Below are 13,123 nucleotides of genomic sequence, written 5' to 3'. Positions count from 1 at the left end.
CTTCAAAGCACGGACCATGTCCAAATTATGTAACAGACGCTCCTTCTTAGAAGAAGGATTAGGACACAAGGAAGGAACAACAATTTCCCGATTAATATTTTTATTTGAAACAACCTTAGGAAGAAAACCAGGCTTAGTGCATAACACCACCTTATCTGAATAGAAAACAAGATAAGGAGAATCACACTGTAATGCCGAAAGCTCAGATACTCTTCGAGCAGAAGAAATAGCAACCAAAAATAAAACTTTACAGGATAATAACTTAATATCTATGGAATGTATAGGTTCAAACGGAACCCCTTGAAGAACTCTAAGAACTAAATTTAAACTCCAAGGAGGAACAATTGGTCTAAATACAGGCCTGATTCTAGTCAGAGCCTAACAAAAAGATTGTACATCTGGAACATCTGCCAGATGCTTGTGTAACAAAATAGATAGAGCAAAAATTTGTCCTTTTAAAGAACTTGCTGACAACCCCTTCTCCAATCCTTCTTGGAGAAAAGATAAAATCATGGGAATCCTAACCCTACTCCATGAGCAGCCCTTGGATTCACACCAATAAAGATATTTACGCCATATATTATGGTACATTTTCCTAGTAATTGGCTTACGTGCCTGAATCAAGGTACTTATGACGGAATCAGAAAACCCTCGCTTAGATAAAATTAAGCATTCAATCTACAAGTAGTCAGCTGCAGAGAAACTAGGTTTGGATGATGGAAGGGACCCTGAATGAGTTTATCTCCATCAGGAGTTTAGTAAATATCATTGGAGTAGAGATCTAAAGGGAAAATACAAACATTTAAAATTACATTGTTCCACTCTAAACTGAAGAAACATTAATTGATCAGAAATTATGTGCACATCCTATAGGCTTGCTTCAGATATGAAGTGGTCATAAATGTACTTGGTTCCAAGGCTGAAGCAGGAAGAGAAGTGGTATAAGAGGGGTCAGAAATAAATGTGGTAGGTATTTCCATCTACCTCAGACGTCAGAGTGTATGTGCATTTTTTTAGACTGGTCTTGTTATAGTTCCATGATTTTAGTTTTAGTCCATCTCATTATAGCACATGCCATTCAGGGAATTTTTTTATACAAATGTGTGCCAAATAAAAAGAAGCCAGAATTTAAAATAATCTCTGAATACAGTAATGTGAACTAGGACAGGACACAGACAAATGGAATGTCAGGGTGGGCTTTCATATGTGTTGACTGCCACGTAAATGAGATGCAGAAAATGTCTTCACACGTATCTGCATTCTATCAATACACAGTTTGTAATAATCATCTCATTCTCAGGAAAATGGATAATCTGGGATAGATTAACAACAATATTGTTTCACTTGAGATTGGCTGAAAGGAGGCAGTACTCTAAAGGTGCTAGGTGTTTTAATCTACCATAAAATGGGATGAGGGATAAACACCATAAATACCTACATACAATAAGTACCTAAATAAAAAAAAGTATCTGAGTATTAGAGTAGCCTAGCCGTTAGAACAATTCAATAAAAATAAAACAAATATAATTTTATATACATATATTATATACACACACATACTGAAAAGGAAAAAAATACTTGACAGCATTAAAACATTTTGACTTACCTAACCAAGAAGCAATAAGAGCAGAATCTATTCCATCTATGGGTTCACATATTCGAGACACTACTGGGTGGACTTGTTGCGAGAGGTAGTACTGCATGTCAATGGAAAGGTTCTCTTGTTTTTGCAGCTGTTCTGGAGCATATGCTCTCTGGCTGGCACCCAGATTTGATCCATCCTACATGAAAAGGCAACAGTCTTTTTTTTAGAGAGAGCTTGGACCACAAAGTTTATGCTCCCTATCAACACAAGTTCATAAAAAGTTGACAAGGGCAGTATAGCATAATTGAGCTTATCAAGTTTCTTAAATCACAGATGTTATAGTCTTGGTCTGCCACAAAAATGTGACCTAGAGACGAAAAGTTAAAATGTTTTTTTTTTTTCTTTTTTCTATGAGATACCCACTAAGTCACAATACAAAGCCTTAATATATAAATGTAAAATGTAACAATTAATAAGTTCTAAAATTATAACAATTAAATCAATTTGCAGGTCTTTAAAAACACCCTAGGGATATTCTTAAGTACAGGATTACTACTGTTAGGTTCCTTTCTTAGGTAGTTACAATTAAAAAAAACAAATCTGAACACTGATTATAAGAATTTACAAATTACTAAGCATGTGCACAACTTTACATTTTAAGGTTTAATATATATATATATATATATATATATATATATATATATATATATATATATATATATATATATATATATATATATAAATAAAAGCAACATGATTAATACATATTTATCTGTGAAGTCAAATGCGTCAAAGCTGAAAATTCTTAATTTTGTGAACACAGATTTCTCTTCATATTGTTCTTAGTAAACCATTTTATTTATGCAATATGCATGTCTTGGTAACTGTTCAGGGAAGGGTAAAAAAGCTAATTTATGCTTACCCGATACATTCATTTCTTTCATGGTGGTGAGGGTCCACAATCCATTACTTCAGAGAATTACTCTTCCCTACCACTAGGAGTAGGCGAAGATTCCCAAACCCTAATAACACTATAAAACCCATCCCACCTCACAGTTTAACATATAGCCGAGCACAAAGAGGAAGGAAAAGTAATAAGAGAAAAAACAGGAGCAGGGAATAAAGATGTGTGCAAAAAAATAAGGGGGGGGGGGCAACCCAGAAAAAAGTAAATTTAAGCTTACCTGATAAATTAATTTCTTCTACGATATGACGAGTCCACGGATTTCATCCTTACTTGTGGGATATTAACCTCCTGCTAACAGGAAGTGGCAAAGAGCACCACAGCAGAGCTGTATATATAGCCCCTCCCTTCCCCTCCACCCTGAGTCATTCGGCCGAAGGTTTAGGAAGAGAAAAAGAAAGGCTAAAAGGTGCAGAGGTGACTGAAGTTTACAAAAAATAAATAAATCTGTCTTAAAAAGAACAGGGTGGGCCGTGGAATCGTCATATCGTAAAAGAAATTAATCTGGTAAGCATTAATTTACTTTTCTTTTACAAAGATATGACGAGTCCACGGATTTCATCCTTACTTGTGGGATACAATACCAAAGCTACAGGACACAAGGGAGTGAAAAGACAGGAACCTAAACCGAAGGCACCACTGCTTGAAGAACCTTTCTCCCAAAAACAGCCCCAGAAGAAGCAAAAGTATCAAATTTGGAAAATTTGGAAAAAGTATGAAGGGACGACCAAATCGCAGCCTTACAAATCTGTTCAACAGAAGCATCGTTTTTAAAAGCCCATGTGGAAGCCATAGCCCTAGTAGAATGAGCCATAATTCTTTCAGGAGGCTGCTGTCCAGCAGTCTCATTATGCCTGGCAGATGATACTTCTCAGCCAAAAAGAAAGAGGTAGCCGTAGCTTTCTGACCCCTACGCTTTCCAGAATAAACAATGAATAATGAAGATGATTGACGGAAATCCTAGATTGCCCGCAAGTAAAAATTCAAGGCACGGACCACGTCCAGATTATGTAACAGACGCTCCTTCTTGGAAGAAGGATTAGGACACAATGAAGGAACAACAATCTCTTGATTAATGTTCTTATTTGAAACAACCTTAGGAAGAAATCCAGGTTTGGTACTTAAAACCACCTTATCAGAATGAAATATAAGATAAGGCGAATCACATTGTAACGCTGAAAGCTCAGAAACTCTTCGAGCAGAAGAAATAGCAACTAAAAATAGATCTTTTCAAGATAATAATTTAATATCTATGGAATGCATGGGTTCAAACGGAACCCCTTGGAGAACTCTAAGAACTAAATTCAAACTCCAGGGAGGAGTAATAGGTCTAAACACAGGCTTAATTCTAGTTAAAGCCTGAAAAAAAGACTGAACATCCGGCACATTTGCCAAACGATTGTGAAGCAAAATTGATAAGGCAGAAATCTGTCCCTTTAAAGAACTTGCTGATAACCCTTTCTCCAATCCTTCTTGGAGAAAAGTCAGAATCGTAGGAATCTTAGTTTTACTCCATGTGTAACCCTTGGATTCACACCAATAAAGATATTTACGCCATATCTTATGATAGGTTTTTCTAGTGACAGGCTTTCGAGCCTGTATAAAAGTATTAATGACCGAATCAGAGAATCCTCGCTTAGACATAATCAAGCGTTCAATCTCCAATTAGATTTGGATGTTGGAAAGGTCCTTGAATGAGAAGGTCCCGTCTTAAAGGAAGTTTCCACGGTGGCAGAGAGGACATGTCCACTAGATCCGAATACCAAGTCCAGCGTGGCCACGCAGGTGCTATCAGGATTACTGAAGCGCTCTCCTGTTTGATTCAACCAATCATGCGTGGAAGGAGAGGAAATGGTGGAAACACATAAGCTAGGCTGAACTTCCAAGGCACTGCCAGGGCATCTATCAGTTCGGCCTGTGGATCCCTTGACCTGGATCTGTATCTTGGGAGCTTGGCATTCTGTCGAGACGCAATTAGATCCAACTCTGGTCTGCCTCCGGATGAAGTTCCCACTACCCCGGATGAAAAGTCTGACGACTTAGAAAATCTGCTTCCCAATTTTCTACTCCTGGGATGTAGATTGCTGACAGATAACAAGAGTGTATCTCCGCCCGTCGGATTATCTTGGATACTTCTATCATCGCTAAGGAACTCCTTGTTCCCCCCTGATGATTGATATATGCCACAGTCGTGATGTTGTCCGACTGGAACCTGATGAATTTGGCCGAAGCCAACTGAGGCCATGCCTGAAGCGCATTGAATATTGCTCTCAGTTCCAGAATATTGATTGGAAGTAGAGACTCAACCTGAGTCCAAACACCCTGAGTCTTCAGGGAGTTCCAGACTGCACCCCAGCCCAGAAGGCTGGCATCTGTTGTCACTATCACCCACGAGGGTCTGCGGAAACAAGTCCCCTGGGACAGATGATCCGGCGACAACCACTAAAGAAGAGAGTCTCTGGTCTTTTGATCCAGTTTTATCTGAGGAGATAAATTTGCATAATCCCCATTCCACTGTCCGAGAATGCACAGCTGCAGTGGTCTGAGATGAAAGCGGACAATCGGAATTATATCCATTGCCGCTACCATTAATCCAATGACTTCCATGCACTGAGCCACTGACGGCCGATGAATGGACTGAAGTGCTCGGCAAGTATTCAGAATCTTTGTCTTTCTGACCTCTGTCAGAAATATTTTCATGTCTACCGAGTCTATAAGAGTCCCCAAGAATGGAACCCTTGTCCGTAGAACTAATGAACTCTTTTCTATGTTCACCAACCTTGAGATCTCAGGAAAGACAATACTATGTCCGTGTGAGATTTTGTCAATTGATAATTCGACGACTGAATCAGAATATCGTCCAGATAAGGCGCTACTGCTATGCCCCGCGGTCTGAGAACCACTAACAGAGACCCTAGAACCTTTGTGAAAATTCTGGGTGCCGTGGTAAGACTGAAAGAAAGTGCCACAAACTGATAATGTTTGTCCAGGAAGGCAAACCTTAAAATCCGATGATGATCCTTGTGAATAGGGATATGAAGGTATGCATCCTTCAAGTCCACGGTAGTCATATAATGACCCTCCTGAATCATTGGTAGGATTGTTTGTATAGTCTCCATTTTGAACGATGGGACTGAGAAATTTGTTTAGACACTTGAGATCTAAAATGGGTCTGAAAGTTCCTTCTTTTTTGGGAACTACAAAAAGATTTGAGTAAAACCCCTGTCCCGGCTTTGGAACAGGACAAATTACTCCCATGGTAGAGAGGTCTTTTACACAGCGTAAGAACGCCTCTCTTTTTATCTGGTCTACAGATAATCGTGAAAGATGAAATCTCCCCCTTGGGAGAAAATCCTTGAATTCTAGTTGATACCTGTGGGTCACTATTTCCAGTGCCCAGGAATCCTGAACATCTCTTGCCCAAGCCTGAGCAAAGAGAGAAAATCTGCCCCCTACTAGATCCGGTCCCGGATCGGGGGCCACCCCTTCATGCTGTCTTGGAAACAGCAGCGGGCTTCTTGGATTGTTTACCTTTATTCCAAGTCTGGTTAGGTCTCCAGACTGACTTAGATTGAGCAAAATTCCCTTCCTGCTTTGTGGAGGAAGAAGAAGCAGAGCGTCGTCCTTTATAATTTCGAAAGGAACGGAAATTATTCTGTTTACCCCTCATTTTAACAGACTTATCCTGAGGTAGGGTATGGCCTTTACCTCCAGTAATGTCAGAAATGATCTCCTTCAATTCAAGCCCAAATAAGGTCTTACCTTTAAAAGGAATAGCCAAAAGCTTAGATTTTGATGACACATCAGCAGACCAAGATTTGAGCCATAACGCTCTATGCACCAGAATGGCAAAACCTGCATTTTTTGCTGCTAATTTAGCAATTTGAAAAGCAGCATCAGTAATAAAAGAATTAGCCAGCTTGAGAGCCTTGATTCTATCAAGAATATAATCTAATGGAGTCTCAACCTTCAGAGACTCTTCTAGAGATTCAAAACAAAAAGCTGCTGCAGTAGTTACTGGAACAATGCAAGCCGTAGGTTGTAAAAGAAAACCTCAATGAATAAATAATTTCATTAGAAGACCCTCTAATTTTTTATCAATAGGGTCTTTGAAAACACAACTATCCTCAATAGGTATGGTTGTACGCTTAGCCAAAGTAGATATAGCTTCCTCCACCTTAGGGACCGTTTGCCACAAGTCCTGAATGGTGTCTAATAGGGGAAATATTTTCTTAAAAGTAAATATATATAATATATAGAAATAATGGAATCCAAACCAGAACCAAAATTCTCTCCCTGTATAGAAAGAGATTCTAGTTAAAATGCTCTTCTAGCATCAATGATGTCAAAGAAGACATCACAAAAAGCAACAGTCACATCAGCAATAGATATTATTGGACTGGATAGATAACTTGCTTGCAAAAACATAATTTATGCTTACCTGATAAATTCCTTTCTTCTGTAGTGTGATCAGTCCACGGGTCATCATTACTTCTGGGATATTAACTGCTCCCCTACAGGAAGTGCAAGAGGATTCACCCAGCAGAGCTGCATATAGCTCCTCCCCTCTACGTCACTCCCAGTCATTCGACCAAGGACCAACGAGAAAGGAAAAGCCAAGGGTGAAGTGGTGACTGGAGTATAAATTAAAAAATATTTACCTGCCTTAAAAACAGGGCGGGCCGTGGACTGATCACACTACAGAAGAAAGGAATTTATCAGGTAAGCATAAATTATGTTTTCTTCTGTTAAGTGTGATCAGTCCACGGGTCATCATTACTTCTGGGATACCAATACCAAAGCAAAAGTACACGGATGACGGGAGGGATAGGCAGACTCTTTATACAGAAGGAACCACTGCCTGAAGAACCTTTCTCCCAAAAATAGCCTCCGATGAAGCAAAGGTGTCAAATTTGTAAAATTTGGAAAAAGTATGAAGCGAAGACCAAGTTGCAACCTTGCAAATCTGTTCAACAGAGGCCTCATTCTTGAAGGCCCAAGTGGAAGCCACAGCTCTAGTAGAATGAGCTGTAATTCTTTCAGGGGGCTGCTGTCCAGCAGTCTCATAAGCTAAACGAATTATGCTACGAAGCCAAAAAGAAAGAGGTAGCGGAAGCTTTTTGACCTCTCCTCTGCCCAGAGTAAATGACAAACAGAGAAGACGTTTGTCGGAATTCCTTAGTTGCCTGCAAGTAAAATTTTAGAGCCCGGACTACATCCAGGTTGTGCAGTAGACGTTCCTTCTTTGAAGAAGGATTTGGGCATAAAGAAGGAACAACAATCTCTTGATTGATATTCCTGTTAGTAACTACCTTAGGTAAGAACCCAGGTTTAGTACGCAGGACTACCTTATCCGAATGAAAAATCAAATAAGGAGAATCACAATGTAAGGCTGATAATTCAGAGACTCTTCGAGCCGAGGAAATAGCCATTAAAAATAGAACTTTCCAAGATAACAACTTTATATCAATGGAATGAAGGGGTTCAAACGGAACGCCCTGTAAAACATTAAGAACAAGGTTTAAACTCCATGGTGGAGCAACAGTTTTAAACACAGGCTTAATCCTGGCCAAAGCCTGACAAAAAGCCTGGACGTCAGGAACTTCTGACAGACGTTTGTGTAACAGAATGGACAGAGCTGAGATCTGTCCCTTTAATGAACTAGCAGAAAAACCCTTTTCTAAACCTTCTTGTAGAAAAGACAATATCCTAGGAATCCTAACCTTACTCCAAGAGTAACCTTTGGATTCACACCAATGTAGGTATTTACGCCATATCTTATGGTAAATCTTTCTGGTAACAGGTTTCCTAGTCTGTATTAAGGTACTAATAACTGACTCAGAAAACCCACGTCTTGATAAAATTAAGCGTTCAATTTCCAAGCAGTCAGCTTCAGAGAAGTTAGATTTTGATGTTTGAAGGGACCCTGTATCAGAAGGTCCTGTTTCAGAGGTAGAGACCAAGGCGGACAGGATGACATGTCCACCAGGTCTGCATACCAAGTCCTGCGTGGCCACGCAGGTGCTATTAGAATCACTGATGCTCTCTCTTGTTTGATTCTGGCTATCAATCGAGGAAGCAACGGGAAGGGTGGAAACACGTAAGCCATCCTGAAGTCCCAAGGTGCTGTCAGAGCATCTATCAGGACTGCTCCTGGATCCCTGGATCTGGACCCGTAACGAGGAAGCTTGGCGTTCTGTCGAGACGCCATGAGATCTATCTCTGGTTTGCCCCAACGTCGAAGTATTTGGGCAAAGACCTCCGGATGAAGTTCCCACTCCCCCGGATGAAAAGTCTGACGACTTAAGAAATCCGCCTCCCAGTTCTCCACTCCCGGGATGTGGATTGCTGACAGGTGGCAAGAGTGAGACTCTGCCCAGCGAATTATCTTTGATACTTCCATCATAGCTAGGGAGCTTCTTGTCCCTCCCTGATGGTTGATGTAAGCTACAGTCGTGATGTTGTCCGACTGAAACCTGATGAACCCCCGAGTTGTCAACTGGGGCCAAGCCAGGAGGGCATTGAGAACTGCTCTCAATTCCAGAATGTTTATTGGCAGGAGACTCTCCTCCTGACTCCATAGTCCCTGAGCCTTCAGGGAATTCCAGACGGCACCCCAACCTAGAAGGCTGGCGTCTGTTGTTACAATTGTCCAGTCTGGTCTGCTGAATGGCATCCCCCTGGACAGGTGTGGCCGAGAAAGCCACCATAGAAGAGAATTTCTGGTCTCTTGATCCAGATTCAGAGAAGGGGATAAGTCTGAGTAATCCCCATTCCACTGACCTAGCATGCACAGTTGCAGTGGTCTGAGGTGTAAGCGTGCAAAGGGTACTATGTCCATTGCCGCTACCATTAAGCCGATTACCTCCATACATTGAGCCACTGACGGGTGTTGAATGGAATGAAGAGTGCGGCAAGCACTTTGAAGTCTTGATAGCCTGTCCTCTGTCAGGTAAATCTTCATTTCTACAGAATCTATAAGAGTCCCCAGGAAGGGAACTCTTGTGAGTGGAACGAGTGAACTTTTCTTTTCGTTCACCTTCCATCCATGTGACCTTAGAAATGCCAGCACTAACTCTGTATGAGATTTGGCAGTTTGAAAGCTTGAAGCTTGTATCAGAATGTCGTCTAGGTATGGAGCTACCGAGATTCCCCGCTGTCTTAGTACCGCCAGAAGAGCACCCAGAACCTTTGTGAAGATTCTTGGCGCTGTAGCCAATCCGAATGGAAGAGCCACAAACTGGTAATGCCTGTCTAGGAAGGCAAACCTTAGGTACCGGTAATGATCTTTGTGAATCGGTATGTGCAGGTAAGCATCTTTTAAATCTACAGTGGTCATGTACTGACCCTCTTGGATCATAGGTAAAATTGTCCGAATAGTCTCCATCTTGAACGATGGAACTCTTAGGAATTTGTTTAGGATCTTTAAGTCCAGGATTGGTCTGAAAGTTCCCTCTTTTTTGGGAACCACAAACAGATTTGAGTAAAACCCCTGTCCCTGTTCCGATCGTGGAACTGGATGGATTACTCCCATTAACAAGAGCTCTTGTACGCAGCGTAGAAAAGCCTCTTTCTTTGTCTGGATTGTTGACAATCTTGACAGATGAAATCTCTCTCTTGGAGGAGAGTATTTGAAGTCCAGAAGGTATCCCTGAGATATTATCTCTAGCGCCCAGGGATCCTGAACATCTCTTGCCCAAGCCTGGGCGAAGAGAGAAAGTCTGCCCCCCACTAGATCCCGGATCGGGGGCCCTCAATTCATGCTGTTTTGGGGGCAGCAGCAGGTTTCCTAGTCTGCTTGCCCTTGTTCCAGGACTGGTTAGGTTTCCAGCCTTGTCTGTAGCGAGCAACAGCTCCTTCCTGTTTTGGTGCAGAGGAAGTTGATGCTGCTCCTGCTTTGAAATTACGAAAGGAACGAAAACTAGACTGTCTAGTCTTGGCTTTGGCTTTGTCCTGAGGCAGGGCATGGCCTTTACCTCCTGTAATGTCAGCGATAATCTCTTTCAACCCGGGACCGAATAAGGTCTGCCCTTTGAAAGGTATATTAAGCAATTTAGACTTAGAAGTAACATCAGCTGACCAGGATTTTAGCCACAGCGCCCTGCGTGCCTGAATGGCGAATCCTGAATTCTTCGCCGTAAGTTTAGTAAGATGTACTACGGCCTCCGAAATGAATGAATTAGCTAGTTTAAGGACTCTAAGCCTGTCCGTAATGTCGTCCAGAGTAGCTGAACCAATGTTCTCTTCCAGAGACTCAATCCAGAATGCCGCTGCAGCCGTGATCGGCGCAATGCATGCAAGGGGTTGCAATATAAAACCTTGTTGAACAAACATTTTCTTAAGGTAACCCTCTAACTTTTTATCCATTGGATCTGAAAAAGCACAGCTATCCTCCACCGGGATAGTGGTACGCTTAGCTAAAGTAGAAACTGCTCCCTCCACCTTAGGGACCGTTTGCCATAAGTCCCTTGTGGTGGCGTCTATTGGAAACATTTTTCTAAATATCGGAGGGGGTGAGAACGGCACACCGGGTCTATCCCACTCCTTAGTAACAATTTCAGTAAGTCTCTTAGGTATAGGAAAAACCTCAGTACTCGTCGGTACCGCAAAATATTTATCCAACCTACACATTTTCTCTGGTATTGCAACTGTGTTACAATCATTCAGAGCCGCTAACACCTCCCCTAGTAATACACGGAGGTTTTCCAGTTTAAATTTAAAATTTGAAATATCTGAATCCAGTCTGTTTGGATCAGAACCGTCACCCACAGAATGAAGTTCTCCGTCCTCATGTTCTGCCACCTGTGACGCAGTGTCTGACATGGCCCTAATATTATCAGCGCACTCTGTTCTCACCCCAGAGTGATCACGCTTACCTTTTAGTTCTGGTAATTTAGCCAAAACTTCAGTCATAACAGTAGCCATATCCTGTAATGTGATTTGTAATGGCCGCCCAGCTGTACTCGGCGCTACAATATCACGCACCTCCCTCTGAGCGGGAGATGTAGGTACTGACACGTGAGGCGAGTTAGTCGGCATAACTCTCCCCTCGTTGTTTGGTGAAATTTGTTCAATTTGTACAGATTGATTTTTATTTAAAGTAGCATCAATACAGTTAGTACATAAATTTCTATTGGACTCCACTTTGGCATTGCAACAAATGACACAGGTATCATCTTCTGAATCAGACATGTTTAACACACTAGCAAATAAACTTGCAACTTGAAAATACAATTCAAATAGAATAATATTAAAACGTACTGTGCCTTTAAGAAGCACAGAAGATCTATGACAGTTGAAAATTAATAAATTGAAACAGTTATAGCCTCAATCCTTGTAAACAACACAACTTTAGCAAAGGTTTAATCCCATTAGCAAAGATAACAATTTCTGAAAGCAGGAAACAAATTACAGAATAAAAGTTTTTATTTCAGTCAAACTATAATTCTCACAGCTCTGCTGAGAGAAATTACCTCCCTCAAAATAAGTTTTGAAGACCCCTGAGCTCTGTAGAGATGAACCGGATCATGCAGGGAATACAATGAGTTGCTGACTGAAATATTTGATGCATAGTAAAAGCGCCCCTCCCCCACACACACAGCAGTGAGGGAGAACAGAAACTGACAGAAAAAACAGATTTAAGCAACTGCCAAGTGGAAAAATGGTGCCCAAACATTTATTCACTCAGTACCTCAGCAAATGAAAACGATTTTACATTCCAGCAAAAACGTTAAACATAATCTCTAGTTATTAAACAGCTTTATGTACTTCTTACAGTGTAATTCTAGTGAAGTACCATTCCCCAGAATACTGAAGTGTAAAGTATACATACATGACATTATATCGGTATGGCAGGATTTTCTCATCAATTCCATTGTCAGAAAATAAAAACTGCTACATACCTCTATGCAGATTCATCTGCCCGCTGTCCCCTGATCTGAAGTTTACCTCACTCCTCAGATGGCCGAGAACAGCAATATGATCTTAACTACTCCGGCTAAAATCATAGCAAAACTCTGGTAGATTCTTCCTCAAACTCTGCCAGAGAGGTAATAACACACTCCGGTGCTATTTTAAAATAACAAACTTTTGATTGAAGATATAAAACTAAGTATAATCACCATAGTCCTCTCACACGACCTATCTAGTTGCTGGGTGCAAGAGAATGACTGGGAGTGACGTAGAGGGGAGGAGCTATATGCAGCTCTGCTGGGTGAATCCTCTTGCACTTCCTGTAGGGGAGCAGTTAATATCCCAGAAGTAATGATGACCCGTGGACTGATCACACTTAACAGAAGAAAAAAAAAAAAAAAAAAAGGAAGGTTAGTACATTTAGACAAAGTAAATATGACCCCAACTACTTTGGGGAAAACTTACCAAAGCTCAATAATAGAAGCCAGAAAAGGATACACATTCTTAAACCTTGCAGAAGGAATAAAAAGGTATACCTACCTGGCTTAGTCCAATTTCTGAATATCATCACAGAAACTGAAATAAGGACACAAAACACATTAAGGGATTTAACCAAGGATTTAAAAATAAAAAATAAACTATCTAAACACTCAATCAGTATT

The 13,123-nt window shown here is 40.9% G+C and overlaps 1 protein-coding gene across 1 annotated transcript in view; it reads right to left on the bottom strand.

The window, feature by feature from the left end:
- The window catches only part of POLA1 (DNA polymerase alpha 1, catalytic subunit), a 1,417,985-nt gene that overhangs the window by 650,336 nt on the left and 754,526 nt on the right, over positions 1-13,123 (bottom strand). Inside the window, exon 31 of the mRNA XM_053705268.1 lies at positions 1,607-1,781. Coding sequence (XP_053561243.1) covers positions 1,607-1,781 — 175 coding nt within the window. The remainder of the gene's footprint in view (positions 1-1,606; positions 1,782-13,123) is intronic.

Source organism: Bombina bombina, chromosome 3 (assembly GCF_027579735.1).
Source record: "Bombina bombina isolate aBomBom1 chromosome 3, aBomBom1.pri, whole genome shotgun sequence".
NCBI classification, from domain to species: domain Eukaryota; kingdom Metazoa; phylum Chordata; class Amphibia; order Anura; family Bombinatoridae; genus Bombina; species Bombina bombina.
Note: the sequence above shows the minus strand (reverse complement) of the source record. Positions and strands in the feature narration are given on the sequence as shown.